General features: G+C 37.8%; 1 protein-coding gene across 2 annotated transcripts in view; it reads right to left on the bottom strand.

The window, feature by feature from the left end:
- Nucleotides 1–15,875, bottom strand: part of ENPP1 (ectonucleotide pyrophosphatase/phosphodiesterase 1) — a gene marked incomplete at its 5' end in the record, with an annotated part of 68,255 nt that overhangs the window by 28,802 nt on the left and 23,578 nt on the right. For both annotated transcript variants that reach the window (XM_082668541.1, XM_082668540.1), the window contains 5 exons: nucleotides 580–677; nucleotides 2,815–2,875; nucleotides 3,780–3,905; nucleotides 4,637–4,753; nucleotides 6,985–7,057. In XM_082668541.1, coding sequence (XP_082524667.1) covers nucleotides 580–677; nucleotides 2,815–2,875; nucleotides 3,780–3,905; nucleotides 4,637–4,753; nucleotides 6,985–7,057 — 475 coding nt within the window. The remainder of the gene's footprint in view (nucleotides 1–579; nucleotides 678–2,814; nucleotides 2,876–3,779; nucleotides 3,906–4,636; nucleotides 4,754–6,984; nucleotides 7,058–15,875) is intronic.

Genomic DNA, 15,875 nt, shown 5'->3' with positions numbered 1-15,875 from the left:
TACAAGTGATGCTCATATTACTGGTGGTTAATGTGATTTAAAACTTTGGCATTAATACTGAGAAAAGACAATTTTACTATTGCATTAGTAACTTATACAATAATCATTCAATTAAGGCTTTATTGAGATAAAGAAGTTGGAAGGATGCTACATGATACTATAAGATAAATAACAAATATTCTATATCTACCCTACTAGAAACGTAGCAGAAATATCTTCAGTTTTTGAAATGCTATTTTAAGATGTAATACATATCAGATAAATATATAAATAATTTGTCCATAAAAGGAATCCAAGTCTAAAAAAAAAAAAGTATATCTTATCTCATCCTTATATCTACATCTATCACCAAGGCATAAAAATCCTAAAATAACTACTATTATCTCAGAATTATTTAAAAGGCAGTTTCAGAACAATTACAATATTAAACACTAGTTCCTTATCATTAGGTTTAACTCTTTTTCAATAGAGGAGTTTAGTAAAACAGATTCTGCCAGTATTTTTCGAAAAAAAGACTCCTTCCTTAGTCTATCTCACTGAAACTGTGGCACTCCAATAGTAAACTCTGAAGTTACTCACTCAGCTTGCTAATAACAGGAAGAAGTCCACCCCAAGTGTGTAAATATTCTGCCCTGAAACCATCCAAAGAAAATAAGAGGGTAGGAGGCATTTCAAACCTGGATAATGAGAAAGAAAGAAAAAAAATTGTTTAAAGAAGAAGAAAGAAGACACAGATTCAGTGAAGATTTTCCACTGAGGTTGGTATGTAATCTTAGGTAAGCTAACAAGCTCAGCAAACATCCTCATAAAGAATATTTTGTAAGCATCTATATTCACATATATGCTTTTATATTTTATCATATATATCATCAAATAGTACTGATTAAGCACTCATACCATTCTGAGCCACCACACAGAGACCATCATTTATGATTCCTGCTATTCCAAAAGCTAGACCAAAGCCAACTAAAATGTAATCATATTTTCCCAACTTGCAAGAGAATAAATGTTAACAAATAGCATGTTCTAAATTATGTTTCTTGTTTCCACTATTTTTTTTCTGTAAAAGCATTTTCTGATATTGTCTCTACTTGAAACTAGTAGATAGTATCTCATATCACATAAATTATATACAATATTTAGCTTTTAAGTTTACCATATTTAAAAGATATTAATATTTAATAGAGAAGTTGGTGAGGTATTTACTACATTTAAATATATAAACAACAAAGAAATGAACCAAAGCTAGAAATGAACAAACAATGAAGGTACACACACACACACACACACACACACACACACACACACAGATTTACATGTGTGGTATGGAAATCCAAAGAGGGAAGCAAAAAAAAAATGTATAATGATATTCCCAACAAAAGAGAATAACTATGGACAACCATTCCATGGCTACAGCAAAACAGGCATGGTTCAGAAATTTTGCAGCTTCTAATGACATCTGATAGACAGACAGTAGGAAAGTCGTATATCATTGGATAACCATGAAAAAACTTTCTACTGAAAGTTTACTCAGTAATTTAAAAATCTGAGCACAAAGATTTACCTTACCTTGCCTTTTCCAACCCTACTGCCTCCCCAGCTTACTCTCATACCCAAACACAAATGGAAAAAGGAGGAAATTTGTGTATAATTTCCACTAACTAGTATTTGTACCAGAGTTCTGTTGGGAGACTGCAGAATCAGCTGCATATAGTCTCAATGGTCCATGTCTGTATAAAATTATTTCTATTCAATCAACAGAAAACATAAAAACAGTTTGCTGGGCCTCCAGGTAAATATACGGGTATAATAATTTCCTGTATAATAAAATGTGTCCTAAATTATGGTCTTCTTGTAAAGAAAGAAGGACTTATATTTTCCACTAACAGAGTCAACATTACAATTGGAAAATAATAGTCAATGTTTAGAAGGAAAAGGAAGATTCAAAATTCATTAAGTGTAAAATTTCCAATATACCTTGGACTTAACAGACATCTTAGGATATATGAGAAGTCCTCTTTGAAAAAAGTCTCTTCTGTTGGAATTTTTTGGGTTTAGTTTTTGCTGCTATTACTGTTGTTTTAAACAGAAAAGAACTCTTCCATCCAACAGAAAACAAAAATACATATTTAAAAAACAAAAATAAATTATATACATAAGTAAGCTAAAATACAGCTTTAAAATGTTTAACAGTCTGGAAAAATCATTATTTTAAAGACATAAAAATATATTTCTGAAGATTAATAATTCAAATTATATGAATTTGAATTCATATATCTTTGTTCAAGTGAAGCAAAGATGATTATGTTTAATACTGTCACCAAATTTCTACCTTCTGAATTCCACACAAATTTTTTTTGATGACCTTGTAAACATAAGGTATTATAAAAATACTCTAAATACAAAAATAACAAGTATAAATTATAAAAATTATGTAACATCTTCTCACAGACATGTTATCCCAAAAATATATAAATGAACCAAAACACACAAAAAAAATAAGAAGAAGCTGTAATTTGCTGTAAGTTCAACTTGAAAAACTTCAAATGAATGTAAAGATCCTTCCTTCCTAAGAAGGAAAACACAAATACTTTCACCCAACACTCATGAATACGAAATATTTATGACCTCTCTTTTTTCCACTAGCTTCCACAGTGGGGAGTCATGCCATAATCATCTCTATACCACCAGTGCCAAAAGAAGGCTTAACTAAAAATAATATTTACTGAAGCAATGAATAATTATTATTTTTATTTGGAAAGAGAAAAAAATGGTACTCCTAAAAAAAATTAGTATCTCAGAATATAATCTTACCCTGCTGGACACTGTGGACCATTAATGCTCTCACATGTTTCTTCTGCCCAACTTTTCTCACCTAAAACATTTTCAAGAAGTACAATGAGTTAAACATACTCAATAGAAACAATGATTGTGATGCCTGTGAGACACATTAGGACAGATTCCAAAAACAAAATATGTTAACAGATACATAGATAATATCGGATGTGATTCTAGGGAAACAAAACAAATAAAGGGAGTTATTCTGTTTCAAAATAAAAGTTAGCTGATATCAGGAATTAAAAAATGAATGTATAATTGCAAGACGAAAACATACTACTGTATTTGGGAGAACTTGAAGGCACCTTTTCCATTTTCAAATTGTTAATATTTTCAGCCAAAATTTACAACCCTCCTTCTATCCACCCAACAAAATCTTCTGGTATTAAATCCTTGATGTCTTAGTTCCTCTCATACAGAGCCAGGTTCTGTCAAAGAATTTCAAGGAACCCTGTAACACCTAGACGAGACATCATCATAACATCAGTTTACACAGAATCTTATGCCCTAACTTCACGTCCATTCTCTCAATGCACAGCAGACATCGCCTTCACTTACTATAAAGGAACCTGTTATATAGTCAGCCAGGACCGCAAAAGTGATCTTTCCACAAGTACAGCGTTAAATATGCAGCTAATATCAAAATAACATGAGGGGGTTGTAGCAGAAGAGTGAGTGACTACAGATAAAACAACACTGGCCATGTTAGATAATGGTAATTATTAAGCTGGGTGATGCAAGCTTCATCACATATTCTCTCTATTCAGGTACATATCTTTGAAATTTTCCTTAATACAATGTTTTTTAAATATTTTTTCAGCTAATATGGTGGGTCAATAACTATGACTTCTAATGTAAAAAATACATCTGTGCTAAACCCCACTAGGACCTAGGAAGATGTAAGCCTGCCTCTGAACCCGGCGAGGGCATGACCTCCTGACCTCGGCACACGGAGCCATGGTTGATGCAGCAGTCGCCCTTGTCCTTGCAGTCATCCGAACAGGAGCAGAGGCTTCGGGACAACCTTTTCTCACCACACCTGAATTTGCTGCAAGTCCATATCCGTTCTAGAAACAAATATCAACATAATACATTTCATGGTCCAAATTCAACATGTCCAAAGTGAATACAGAAATGTCTCTGGAACATCATCCATGAAGAGACAATGGACCATTTTCTAACCCTTAGTCAGTCACAGAACCTGCCACCACAGTGGTCAATCTGAACTGAGAGAAAATATTCAGGCAGTAATTATTATTCACTAAAAAGCCAGAATCTCATCATTTTAAAATGTAAACAAACATAATTCTTATTATACAACTCCCATGTCCATCTTGGCTTCCTCCACCAGTCATTGTCAGAGTTCTCAAAATTTAATCTAAACCTGGCTCGCTCTCATTTAAATGTTATTCCATGTCATATGTAGAGAAGACCAAATCAGACAGAAAATTTCCATAGTCTGATGGTTTTACTTTGAAGTTTAAGTGGACATCTTCAGAACTCTTGCTTTAATAAGCCCATAGAAATATTCATATATTTTAAGCAGCCTTTCTGAACTTAGGTGAAATGCAAATTAGACTACATAGGCTGTCAGCATACATTAAAAACAGGCAGTTTTGCTATCCATAAAACTTTTAACAAGGCAAAATATGTAAATTTTTTCTCTCAGAAAATATAAAGGCCAAATTTTTAAAAATCTCAAATGGGTTAGGTAAATCACATACCTAAAAGATGCAGAACTTTTCTTTGCTCTTTTACCAAGGCCCATGACTCCATCTTTTCCCCTGCATATTTTTACCTGGTTCTATACACGTCTCCTGGTAATCTAGACAGCAGTTTCCAAGGTCAACGCAGGCAACGTCACAGCGACAGTTCCCAAATGTTCTCTCAAAACAGCGACCTTTGCAACTTTTAACTGAAAATATTGAAGGAGTTAGATGTTTCTAATCATTATATAATTACAAAGCAAACATCAATTAATACACCTAAGTTAGTTATAGTCAGGTTCAAATATTGTTTTAGAAAACACAGATGGGGTGGGCAATAAAGTTAACCAAGAATCTTTTCACAAATACATGTAGAAAGTGACACAGTAAGGCAGTATATAAGGCAGTAACCTTACAGAGTTTGCAATTTTATCTCTTGCCATAGGAAAAAAAGATGACTTTTTTTCTTTTATATGTTATAAACCCTACTGGGGGTAATAAAACTTAAATACTTTTGAATAATAAAGAAAAGAAAAATAAGAAGAGCTTGTTCTGAAGATTTTATGCAGAGTTCTCTAAAAAGTGATAATCTATGAATATTTCAGAAAGACAGAGAATACCTGACTTACATCACTCTCAGTCTGGTGTAAAGGAGAAGTAATGTGTTTGTACAGAACATGTTCTGTGGGACCCATCTCCCACCATCACCTAAAACATCCATTGCACCTTCAGATCCAGCCTGCTCCCTTTGAGAAACTTTCCCAAACTCCCAGTCTAGGTCCTTTTTCCTTTTCTTAAGTTTGTATAAAACCTTACCCTTCATCTCAGTCACTTACTTCCATTTGTAACTAGATCATTTGGTTAATATCCCAGTGTCACCCTAGAGCACAAACTTCTTAAGAACAAAGACCACATCTGGAAGTTAGCCAGTACACTGTATCCCTGGTGCCTAGCAAGAGCCTTGACTATAGCTGGTACTAATAAGTTTTTGTTAAATGGATAAATGGCAGATATGGAAGGAAAATACTTTTCATTAGAAACAATTTTACATTGTAACTCTTTACTAGTTACCTAGAATAAGCTAGGTTTTTATTGGATTACTAAAAATTCAGGGTGGTAAGAAAAAAAAAACCACTTATAAAATAATGGAAGTCCAAAAGAAAAAAATGAATAATCCTAGCTCTTGACTGCAATGGTCTCCTGACCCAAGAAGTCACTGCCACAGAGTGTAACTCTCATTTAACACCGGGAAACTAGGCAATTTTAAGGAGATGAAATGACAATAATAATTTCTAGGGTCAAAAATATTAACTTTCCTGACCCAAGGGGAAAAAGCTATTATAATAATAGCTATTACTTGGAGCTCACTAATATGTTCCTAGTCATTTAAAAAATAATATGCATTCCATGTTGAGTTTAGATTAAAATTACTGTTTTCAATCATTCGGTTTTATTTTTACATGCCAAACTGAACTCAAGGGGAATTACTTTGTGTCTAAAGGCTACACAGGTGAACACTAAAGTCTATAGCTTTTTAATTTTATTAAACATTGACAGTTTGCTCTGAATAGTTGCTGACTAAATATATAAAATTACATTTCATTCATTTCAACAATAAATGACAGCTTAACAATCACTAAAATTTTTTAAATGACTAATATTACAATTACAGAACAGTTGAACAGAAGGATTTGTTCAATTTTCAAAACCAAATTCCCTAGGAAGACCATCAGTGATTTTAACGGGGAAAAAATAAAAACTACCTCAGAGCCAAAATAATGACTGCTACAGTGTACTGTGATTCAGAGTTTTATTATTCATAGTAATCTTGTCAGTGTTGGCTAGATTTCTGCACTCAATAAAATATATATATATATATATATATATATATATATTAGCTTAAAAATATCACTGTTGCTTTGAAATGTCTGCAATTTTAAAAGACTTAAAAGCATGTAAGGATAAGTTTCTGGTTGCCCAGGGATGCTAACTGGTTACCTAGTAACCTCCAGGGCTAACTCCTTAGGGAGAAAAAGTGTTTGGGAGTCACTGGAGGAAGTCAGGGAGACAGGCTCCAGGAGCACAGCACCAGAACCTGTCAGCCAGCTGCTTGTTTGTGTCTTTGTTCTTTATTTTTTGCTGTTTTGAGGTTTTTCTGTTTGTTTGATTGGTTGGTTGGTTTTTTGGTCATAGCCCCTCTTCATCATTATGGGATGAAGTTCTGCAAGTAAATAAAATAGTATATGGCTAAAATAATAAAAGAGCTTCAAGAAAAAGGCTCAAACCAGCATCAAATTTGCACTATCTATGGAGTACTCAAGGGATTAGGACATAACGCTTATCTCAATCATATTCTGAAAAAGGCTGACTAGTACCCCTACACACACACACACACACACACACACACACACACACACACACAAATTACTGTACTAATTACCTTCTTTGGCACAGCTTGGTTTCAACCCAAATATACAACCAAGGATTGTCGTTAACACACAGACTGACAATACCTGTGGAGAGAAAAAAAAAAAAAGATGTAGTTTCCAAGCCCTTTTATTTCTTCAAATGTTTTATTTCTTTAAATACTTCTAAACTTGTTGGTGCTGCTCTGTTTCCTGATCTGGTGCTGGTCACGTGATGTGTGCACCTTGGAAAAATTCAAACCACATTTTTGCTTCAGGTACTTTTCTGTATGTACGTCATACTTCAACAAAGTTTACTTAAATATTAGCAAACAAATCTATGCCTTCCTAGGTTAATGTTGCCAGAAATTTCCCAGTTGATGTAAATGAATCCAGTCCAAAAACTTATAATAATTAAGGTAGGGAGAAAAGAAAACCTAACAATTTTCTATTGTTAATCCATAAAAGGCAATATGAGAATATCAGATGCCTCTTTTAACAGTTTAATTACACAAACCTAAACACTATTCTCATATTCACTGTGACAGCTTGTGGGAATGAGCAACAGACAGGGTTGGACGACTACATCCCGGACCCAAATGTTACCACAAACTGGTTGTGTAGAGATTTGGAGCAGGTCACTTTAACATTCCAGACATCAATTTACTCACTTATAAAATTAAAGGGCTGGACTCCTTGGATCCCTAAAAATCTTTCCAGCTCTAACATTTTGCAACTTCCTCATTCTCCACTATTCTGGACTTTGACATTTGACTTTAACTAGATCATTTGGTGAATATGGTGTAAGCGATTACACCATATAACTCCCAAGAACAATGACAGAAGTTTATTTATGAGTTAGAAAAAAAAAAAGCAGAATAATCTACAAAATAGTCCTCAATATTTTTCAGTGGAATGGAGCGGCTCTCTGGAATGTCACATTTCAGGACAATTCAATAAAATATTCATTGAGCACCAACTATGTGTAAAGACTATATTATGCATTGAAGGAAAGAATAAGAGACCCCCCAAGGAGCTTCTACTTTTGGGAAAAGGCAAAAGCAACAGCACAAATGGTTCATATTTGGTAGACTCTAGTTGCAGAGTTCTATCGCTGTTTAAAGAAGAAAGGCTGCGGTGGCCGGTGAGAAAGAGATCAGAAAAGACTTCATAGAGGAAGCCTCTGGGCTGGACTCTGAAGAGGGGAAATGATGGCATGATATTGCCAGGCAGAGCTGATGGAAGGGAAGAGAGGGCAGAGCAGAGAAAAGCCGGTATAAGGAAAGGCTTGCAGGAAGGAAGGCATACGGGAGGTGGCAGATGAATGATGAACAGCCTACTTTGGCTGGAACCCAGAATATGAAAAAGGGGAATGGACACAGTACGGAAAGGTGGCGTGGCATTTCCCCAAAGCCAAGATGAAGAGATACTAAAGACAGGAGGGATGGGTGAATGGGACAGGGTGGGTGGTGGGTAGAGGCGTTTTTATGTTTTCTGAACTCATTCCCTCCAATAAAACATACTGAGTATTGACTGTATGCTGATCTGTAGTTTAGGTACTGGGTACTCAGTAATAAAAGAGACATGACCTCTGTCCTCAGCATGCCTACTGTCAAGGGACTGCAGAACTAAAGAGGAAGTGAATGGCAAATAAACTGAGGAAGCAGGTCTAACTCATTTCAAAAGAAAACGAAGGTAAAGGAAAAAAGAGTGAAAGTACAGTGGGTCTAAAATACAACAGGGTCTAGGTCAGGTTCTTTTTTTAGGAAATCAAAAACCCAAATGTATATATGTCCATTAAAATAAAGAGGCATCAGAAGAAGAGCTTGAACAAATAAGTAAAGAATGGCAAATAGAACAATGTCGTAAGAGTACTAATGGATTCTCCTAAGCCTTTAATGGTGGTGTAAACTAACACAAACTTATGGAAGAGTAATTCTAAAGAATCTATCAAAAACAATAAAAACTCTCTTACTGTCAATTATAAATATATAGGGAAATGAAAAAATAGTAAAACTAATCTGTATTTAGTATCCTGTAATTTAAACCATGGAAAATTAAAGTTTTATTTCTTTGTAATAAACCTATCAAGAATAGTTTGAACAGTGTTTTATCCACTTCTCACAATACAGAGTGAGAATCTTTTATATGCCTTGGCAAATTGTCACATTCCTTTCTAAGTTTAGATAAGTTTCCAACGTTTTAACCTTTGTACTTTTAATATCATGAAATAGCTCCAAAAATTCCATTAATATGAACCTTTGTATCACTGTCGCTTCCTCTGGGACATCTTCATCCTTTCCATCACAACCATGCTTCTCATGTCAATAAATTCGCTGTCACTACGTTCCTTTGGCTGCATATGTAGAGTCTGTTGAACAGTGGCAGTGTTAGCCTACCCACAGTCAGCTATCTCTTCCGTAACCCCATCCACATTTGATCTGAATTTCATTTCCAGCATTATCACTTTTCTTTTCTTTTTTTTTTTTTTTTGTGGTGTGTGGGCCTCTCTGCTGTGGCCTCTCCCGTTGCGGAGCACAGGCTCCGGACGCGCAGGCTCAGCAGCCATGGCTCACGGGCCCAGTCACTCCGCGGCATGTGGGATCTTCCTGGACCGGGGCACGAACCTGTGTCCCCCGCATCGGCAGGCAGACTCTCAACCACTGCACCACCAGGGAAGCCCATCACTTTTCTTTTTTTAACTGCACTTTATCAGCCAATTCCCTCTTTCAATTACTCATTTCTATAAAATGTGATGTAGGTCTACCACTGGCAGATAAAAAAGCAACACAAGTACTTGTTTTTCTGTCTGTGCTGAACTGACCAACAGATGCATAGAAACCAATCACTGACACACTTTAAAAGAAGTGACATTGGTCACTGACCATGATATGCATCTGCTATTTGCATAGTGTTTTGTGGACTGAAAAAGCTAGTAGCAAAGATTGTACTTTGCAATTACTCATGGTCAATAAATCTTAGTTACTGAAATTTGAACCATGTTGTTGGGAGACTGGTGTTATTTAATTAAACTGTGGGAACTGAAATTGTACATGTCAGAGAACCATGCAAAGCTAGCACTGCCTGTACTCTCATAAGTGGGCAGTAATATAGTATGTAACATAATAATATATATATCCAAGGATGTTTAATTCAGAACTGTTTGTATTTGGAAAAAAAACAACCAGAAACAACCTAAGTTCATTATAAGAAACTGCTTTAAACAGTCAGGTTAATCATACAATAAAATACTCTCAGGGGATTAGCCTCAGAGATAGGTGGGTGAGAAGAAGGCTTAAAGATACAAAAACCAAAAAAAGCTGAGGGGTAGCCATAGGAAGTTGGAAGCAGCCCTTCAATCCTTCTCTGTAAGTAAGAAGCATCTGTGGAGAGTGAGGAAGCCAAGGTGGGGCTCTGAAGTGATGAAGGGGGCTTAGGAGACCCCACGTGAAGGATGGCAGCAAATCAGTAGGGACAACAGAGATGGAGTCAATAATGGAAGAGTGAACAGACCCTCCAGCTCTGGGGGCCCAGCTTAACTGAGATTATGAATTGTTTGTAATAAGACCCAGAGGCCTGGAATTCCAGGAGTGGGAGTGGGGGAGTGGGGTAAAAAGATAACATGGCATGGGGAGATAGGAAGGGAGGGGAAACAGAAAAGGGAACAAGAGAGTCAAGGTGTGACTGCAACAGCTGAACAGGGAGGGTTATGACCATGTGAACATGGGTATTTGCCTGGAGAACCGTGAGAAGTGAAGGATCGAGCGAATGAAGGAGTGGGAATGAGGGAGGGAGTGAGGAAGGAAGAAGAACAGAAGTTATGGACTCTGAAGAGAATTTCAGAGTCTGAGTTCTCAGAAGTGGGACGGTTTGGAGTGGAGGTGAACCCAAAAGTACAAACCTGAAATTGGCGTAAGGTACTTGCTGGAAGTAAGAAGACGAAAAAGTTCTACTACTTTTACTAGTAATCGGAGTTAACCTTTTGACAATGAATGAAAATCATGATAAGAGAAGTTATTTATATTCTCAAATTTATTGACTTACAATACATATTCCCTCACTGCTGAAGAAATTCAGTCATGAAGATGTATTACCAATAACCTTACTGTTCTAACTAAATATAAAACAAAACTTGTGAACAGTTCTGCTACAAATAAGTCTCATCTTGAAAAAAACTATGAAAAGATTTAGTGGTAAGCAAGCATTTAAATTGCAACCATGAGTTTAAAGCATACATGATATATGAAAATCTTTGCCCTCTTGTTAAGCTACAGAAGAGGCATGCTGATTTTTTTAATCACCTCTTTGTTACTAAAATATATTATTTAGATTTCCTTTTAGATAATGCATAGCATGAAACTGAAACTGAAGTATGACCATAGAAACAATCATTTCACCTCTGTAAAAGATGAAATTTAGGGCTTCTCTGGTGGCACAGTGGTTGAGAGTCCGCCTGCCGATGCAGGGGACACGGGTTCGTGCCCCGGTCCGGGAGGATCCCACATGCCGCGGAGCGGCTGGGCCCGTGGGCCATGGCCGCTGAGCCTGCGCGTCCGGAGCCTGTGCTCCGCAGCGGGAGAGGCCACAGCGGTGAGAGGCCCACGTACCGCAAAAAAAAAAAAAAAAAAAAAAAAAGATGAAATTTAAATTACCTACTACTTTGTTACACAACACCCAATCAGAATAGTTTTTAGTAGGAAATTTCTCTCCAACGATTATCAGAGCTGTGAAATCTAATTCAATTTGAATTTTCTTCTCAAAGTAGTTTAATCCAACAATGTCAAAATCCACCATCCTTTCATATCTCTATAACAATTTAGGTAGTTTTCAAGTTTTGATATTTTCTTAGAAGCTATAGACAAAATATTTTATCTTAGAAAACATGAAGCTTGGAGACATATAAGCAAAAGTAAAGTTGTTGGAATGTTTTGCCTCTATGTTAGAACAATATTTATTTGGAGTTTCCTGCTTGTTTAGTTAGAGTCCCTGAATCATTTCTTGGACATTTAGTGAACCAAAACAGATATAAAGAAATCACTCAATTTTTTTTCTCACAAATTCCGTCAAACACAGTGGCGTTAACATAATATTATTCTTTCTTTATCAAGTATTCATACAAATGTGTCTACTGGCCTTTGCTAAAGGCCAGAGATGCAAATGAAAGCAATTCCTCCCCTGACAGAGAAAGCGTGTGGACATTAAAATGAATGATTACAATGGAACTGGAAAAGAGCTACAGTTGAAATATGTAAAAAATGTTAACATGCTACCAGCACAGTGGAGAGAAGAAAAGGAGAGAATGGTTACAAAAGGCTTCACAAAGAGAAAGGGGGAAAAAAGGAATTTCCCCTTCAATCAATAAACAAATGTTGGAGTGCCTGCAATATGCACTGGACTTCGACTCTGTGGAGAAGCACAAAATTAAAACAAAAAGAATTTGTGGTGAAATCCCTAATCTGAGTTGATAATCTACTCAGGGCAACAACTCTAGAATTTGTTGATGATAAAGACATGAGACAGTGAGAAGTAACCTAAGAATTAAACTACATAGTGACAATGTGTTACCCGTGCACCCATGCATAGGTACAGAAACTATTTTTTAACTGTACAGGCTAGCTGTGTTTTATCAACAAGATGCCACAAAGGCCCGCGGCAAAACCAGACTGAACCAGCTAGATCCAAGATGGCAGACAAAGTATGCTAATGGTCACCATTTTCCTTGAGTTGATTTATCTCTGTGTTTCCATATCAACACCTGAGAGCTGAAGGACACTTGCCCTGATTTATCTCTGTGTTTGTTTCAAAAGTACCTGGTGTTGGGCCGATGGTTTGCAGCTCTACTGGGAGAGATACATGCTTTGAGAGATACACAGTGGTCAACCGTTCAGAACCCGGCCCTGACTTGACCACAGGACCGCATCTGTGCAGATGAAACCTGGAGGAGTCCAAGAGTTACCTTTGCTTCATCACCATGCTAAGATCTTTGCCCAATAGGGGGGATTGGTACTCTGCTCGCACAACTGGTGCCGTGTGCAAAGGAGTGTGGAAGACCGCACATGCCCGGGCTGCCCCTGAAAATCTCCACCCCTTTCCTAGTGCCCTGATGACCTGTCTGCCTCCTGACCCTTAAGATTCCCTCACTCCCCTCCCTTAGAGGAGATGGTGCCTTTAGAGCATGAACTCCCCTTCTCCATTCTCTGGCCATTGAATAAAAGCCTGTCTTGCTTGCACCAAACTCAGTTTCGTTATTGGCAGCGTGAACCTGAGCGCGGGAAAGAACTCCCTGATCCAGCCAGGGGGCCTCAGTTCAGCTAGCGCCCCAAGAGAGGGGCCTGGTGTCTAATTCAGTAACAAATCTATGCAGTGGTGCTTTGTGCAAAGCCAGGGAAGTACAGAAAATAACACCAGTCTGGGAAAGACAGAATAACAGTGATTAGAGTAGTAGCCATCACTTCTACAGAACAACAGCAACCATCCCTTCTGTAGTACTTCCTATGTGCTAGGCACTTTTCTAAGAGTTTTCTATCAAATCATTTAATCCTCACAATAACACTGTGACACAGATTATTGTATTTACCCAGTTTAAGGAAACTTAGCCGCAGAGAGGTTAGCAGCTTGCCAAGGATCACAGAGTTGATAAGCGACATGGGCAAGATTAGGACTTAAGCAGTCAGATTGTAAAGGGAGTGGGGCAGGAGGGTGGACACGGGAGTGGCTGAAAGGTGGCTGTGGCCTTCGGGGCAGTCAGTGTGGAGCTGCTGCGGATTTAAACATGAAAGTGACATGACTGGATTTATAAATTCTAGAAAGATCCTTTGGTGACACTGTGAAAGGCTGTGCCGTAAGCCACTCACCTGCCTGTCTTCTCTCAGGAGATGCTCTGTCCTCCTCTGGGTCTTTCCAATTACTGCAGCCCTGACCATGCTCTGGGAGATTTGTTTATCTGTCTGTCTTTGACTGGACTGTGAGCTCCAGGGAGGCGTGGATTTATTGACTCATCTCTGTATTTTCTAGGTCTAGCAGAGCGCCTAGCGCATAGACATTCAAAATAACTGTTGGCCTGAAAAATCAGTAAACTGATTTAATTAGACAACTTGGGGGGAAACTATAAATCTCCCCCTTTTCTTCATCTGAATTGACAAAGTCAATCAGTTTGTTAAGTGCCTTTATATAAAGGGTGCCTATAATAAATAGAGGGGAAAAGCATTTTTTTAGGAAATGGACAACTGCAGGATTTGGTATTCAAATGTGACAGATGCCTCTCCGATCTGAAGATGAATTAGCTGACCACATGGCCTATCAGTCAGTCCTCTGACCTTTTACTCAAGCAGCATGCTTTCTGGAAACGACTCTTGGGAACTCAGACCTGTGCGTTGCTGGAGTCTTCGGGGGATTTCCTTTCCTAGAGGATAAGGATTAGATCCTAATGCAAGAGCCCAGGGCCAAGAAACTCCCACCGGCGGCTCAGAGGGATGTCACGCTCAAAGATAATGTCTTGTTTTTGAAGAACTTGGAAGTGTTACAAAGTTCAGTGTAGAAGTTAGAACAACTGCTTGAGTGTATTGAGAAGTTTTTTAAAGACAAGGTTCTAACTTTTGCTTGGCCTCTTATATACTCAGTATCGTTTTAGTTACATTTGACTTAACTGAAGATTCTCCCAAACGGCAGTGAAATTTTATGTGAAGCAATTTATATAACTGGTCAAATGAAAAGGGGGAAGGAGATACTATGCACTGGACAAGGACATCACTTAAAGGCAAACCTCACGCTCAACCTCTCAGTGAAACCTGAACACGCTGAAGAAGTTGACATCTACCTGGCAGAAAGGGGTTCTGTCTCAAAATGGTGAGGGTTCAAAACCCACCTCTGTTCATTCCTTTTTTTCAGCATTCAACAAATATTTCCTGAGAGGCTACCACGTGTTAAGAAGAGTCTCGTGGGCTTCCCTGGTGGCGCAGTGGTTGGGAGTCCGCCTGCCGATGCAGGGGTCACGGGTTCGTGCCCCGGTCCGGGAGGATCCCGCATGCCGTGGAGCGGCTGGGCCCGTGAGCCATGGCCGCTGGGACTGCGCGTCCGGAGCCTGTGCTCCGCGACGGGAGAGGCCACAGCAGTGAGAGGCCCACGTACCAAAAAAAAAAAAAAAGAAGAAGAGTCTCGTGCTGGGTATACACCAGGAAATGGAAACATTTCAGTGTTTTCATGGAGCTTACCTTCTTGTGACTTATAGACAACCACCAACTATGTGACTTAGAAATGTTTCATATCCTTGCTAAACATTATTTTTTATCTATGAAGCGGTGATAATACACACCTCAAAAAATTGGCACAAGCCTTGGACATAATTTACAGAAAGTACCCAGATTGGTGACTGGGGCACTGAGGTACTCCATAAATGACAGTTCCTACTAAGAATATCCAACTCACTTAGAGCACTGAGACATTACAGATTCTTCCACAGGAACAATATAACCTTATCAATGTTTAATCAAACTTCAGGGCATTCTTTCTTATTTGCTGTTAAAAGAAATGCCATAAACTAGTATACTAATATTTCCCTTTTTCTTGGGGGGGTGGTTAATTCTGCAGTAATCTGTTTAACAGTGGTTGAAGACCATGCACTGGTAAAGAAAATATGTCAAAAAGGTGTAATAGAGAAGAAAAGCAAATTATTATTTTGCACGGAATGGCTGTACTGGTAACTTTAGTTGTACCTATACAGCAGCTCTCCAACCCCTGCCACTGAAAAAGGGATCCGTGTAAACACCAGTTTGTGTACTAGAGATTACTACAGATTCATATCTGCACACTTAACAAAGATTAGCTGTGGATTGATCCAAGCACTGTGCATATAAAAATCTCTAGAAAAAGTCTGAAACAAACACCTTAAAGTATACATACTTCTCAAAAACTACACTTCCTACACTTC

Source organism: Grampus griseus, assembly GCF_964374135.1.
Source record: "Grampus griseus genome assembly, chromosome: 13".
Classification (NCBI taxonomy): domain Eukaryota; kingdom Metazoa; phylum Chordata; class Mammalia; order Artiodactyla; family Delphinidae; genus Grampus; species Grampus griseus.
The sequence above is the reverse complement of the archived record's forward strand: the minus strand, read 5'-3'. Positions and strand labels throughout refer to the sequence as shown.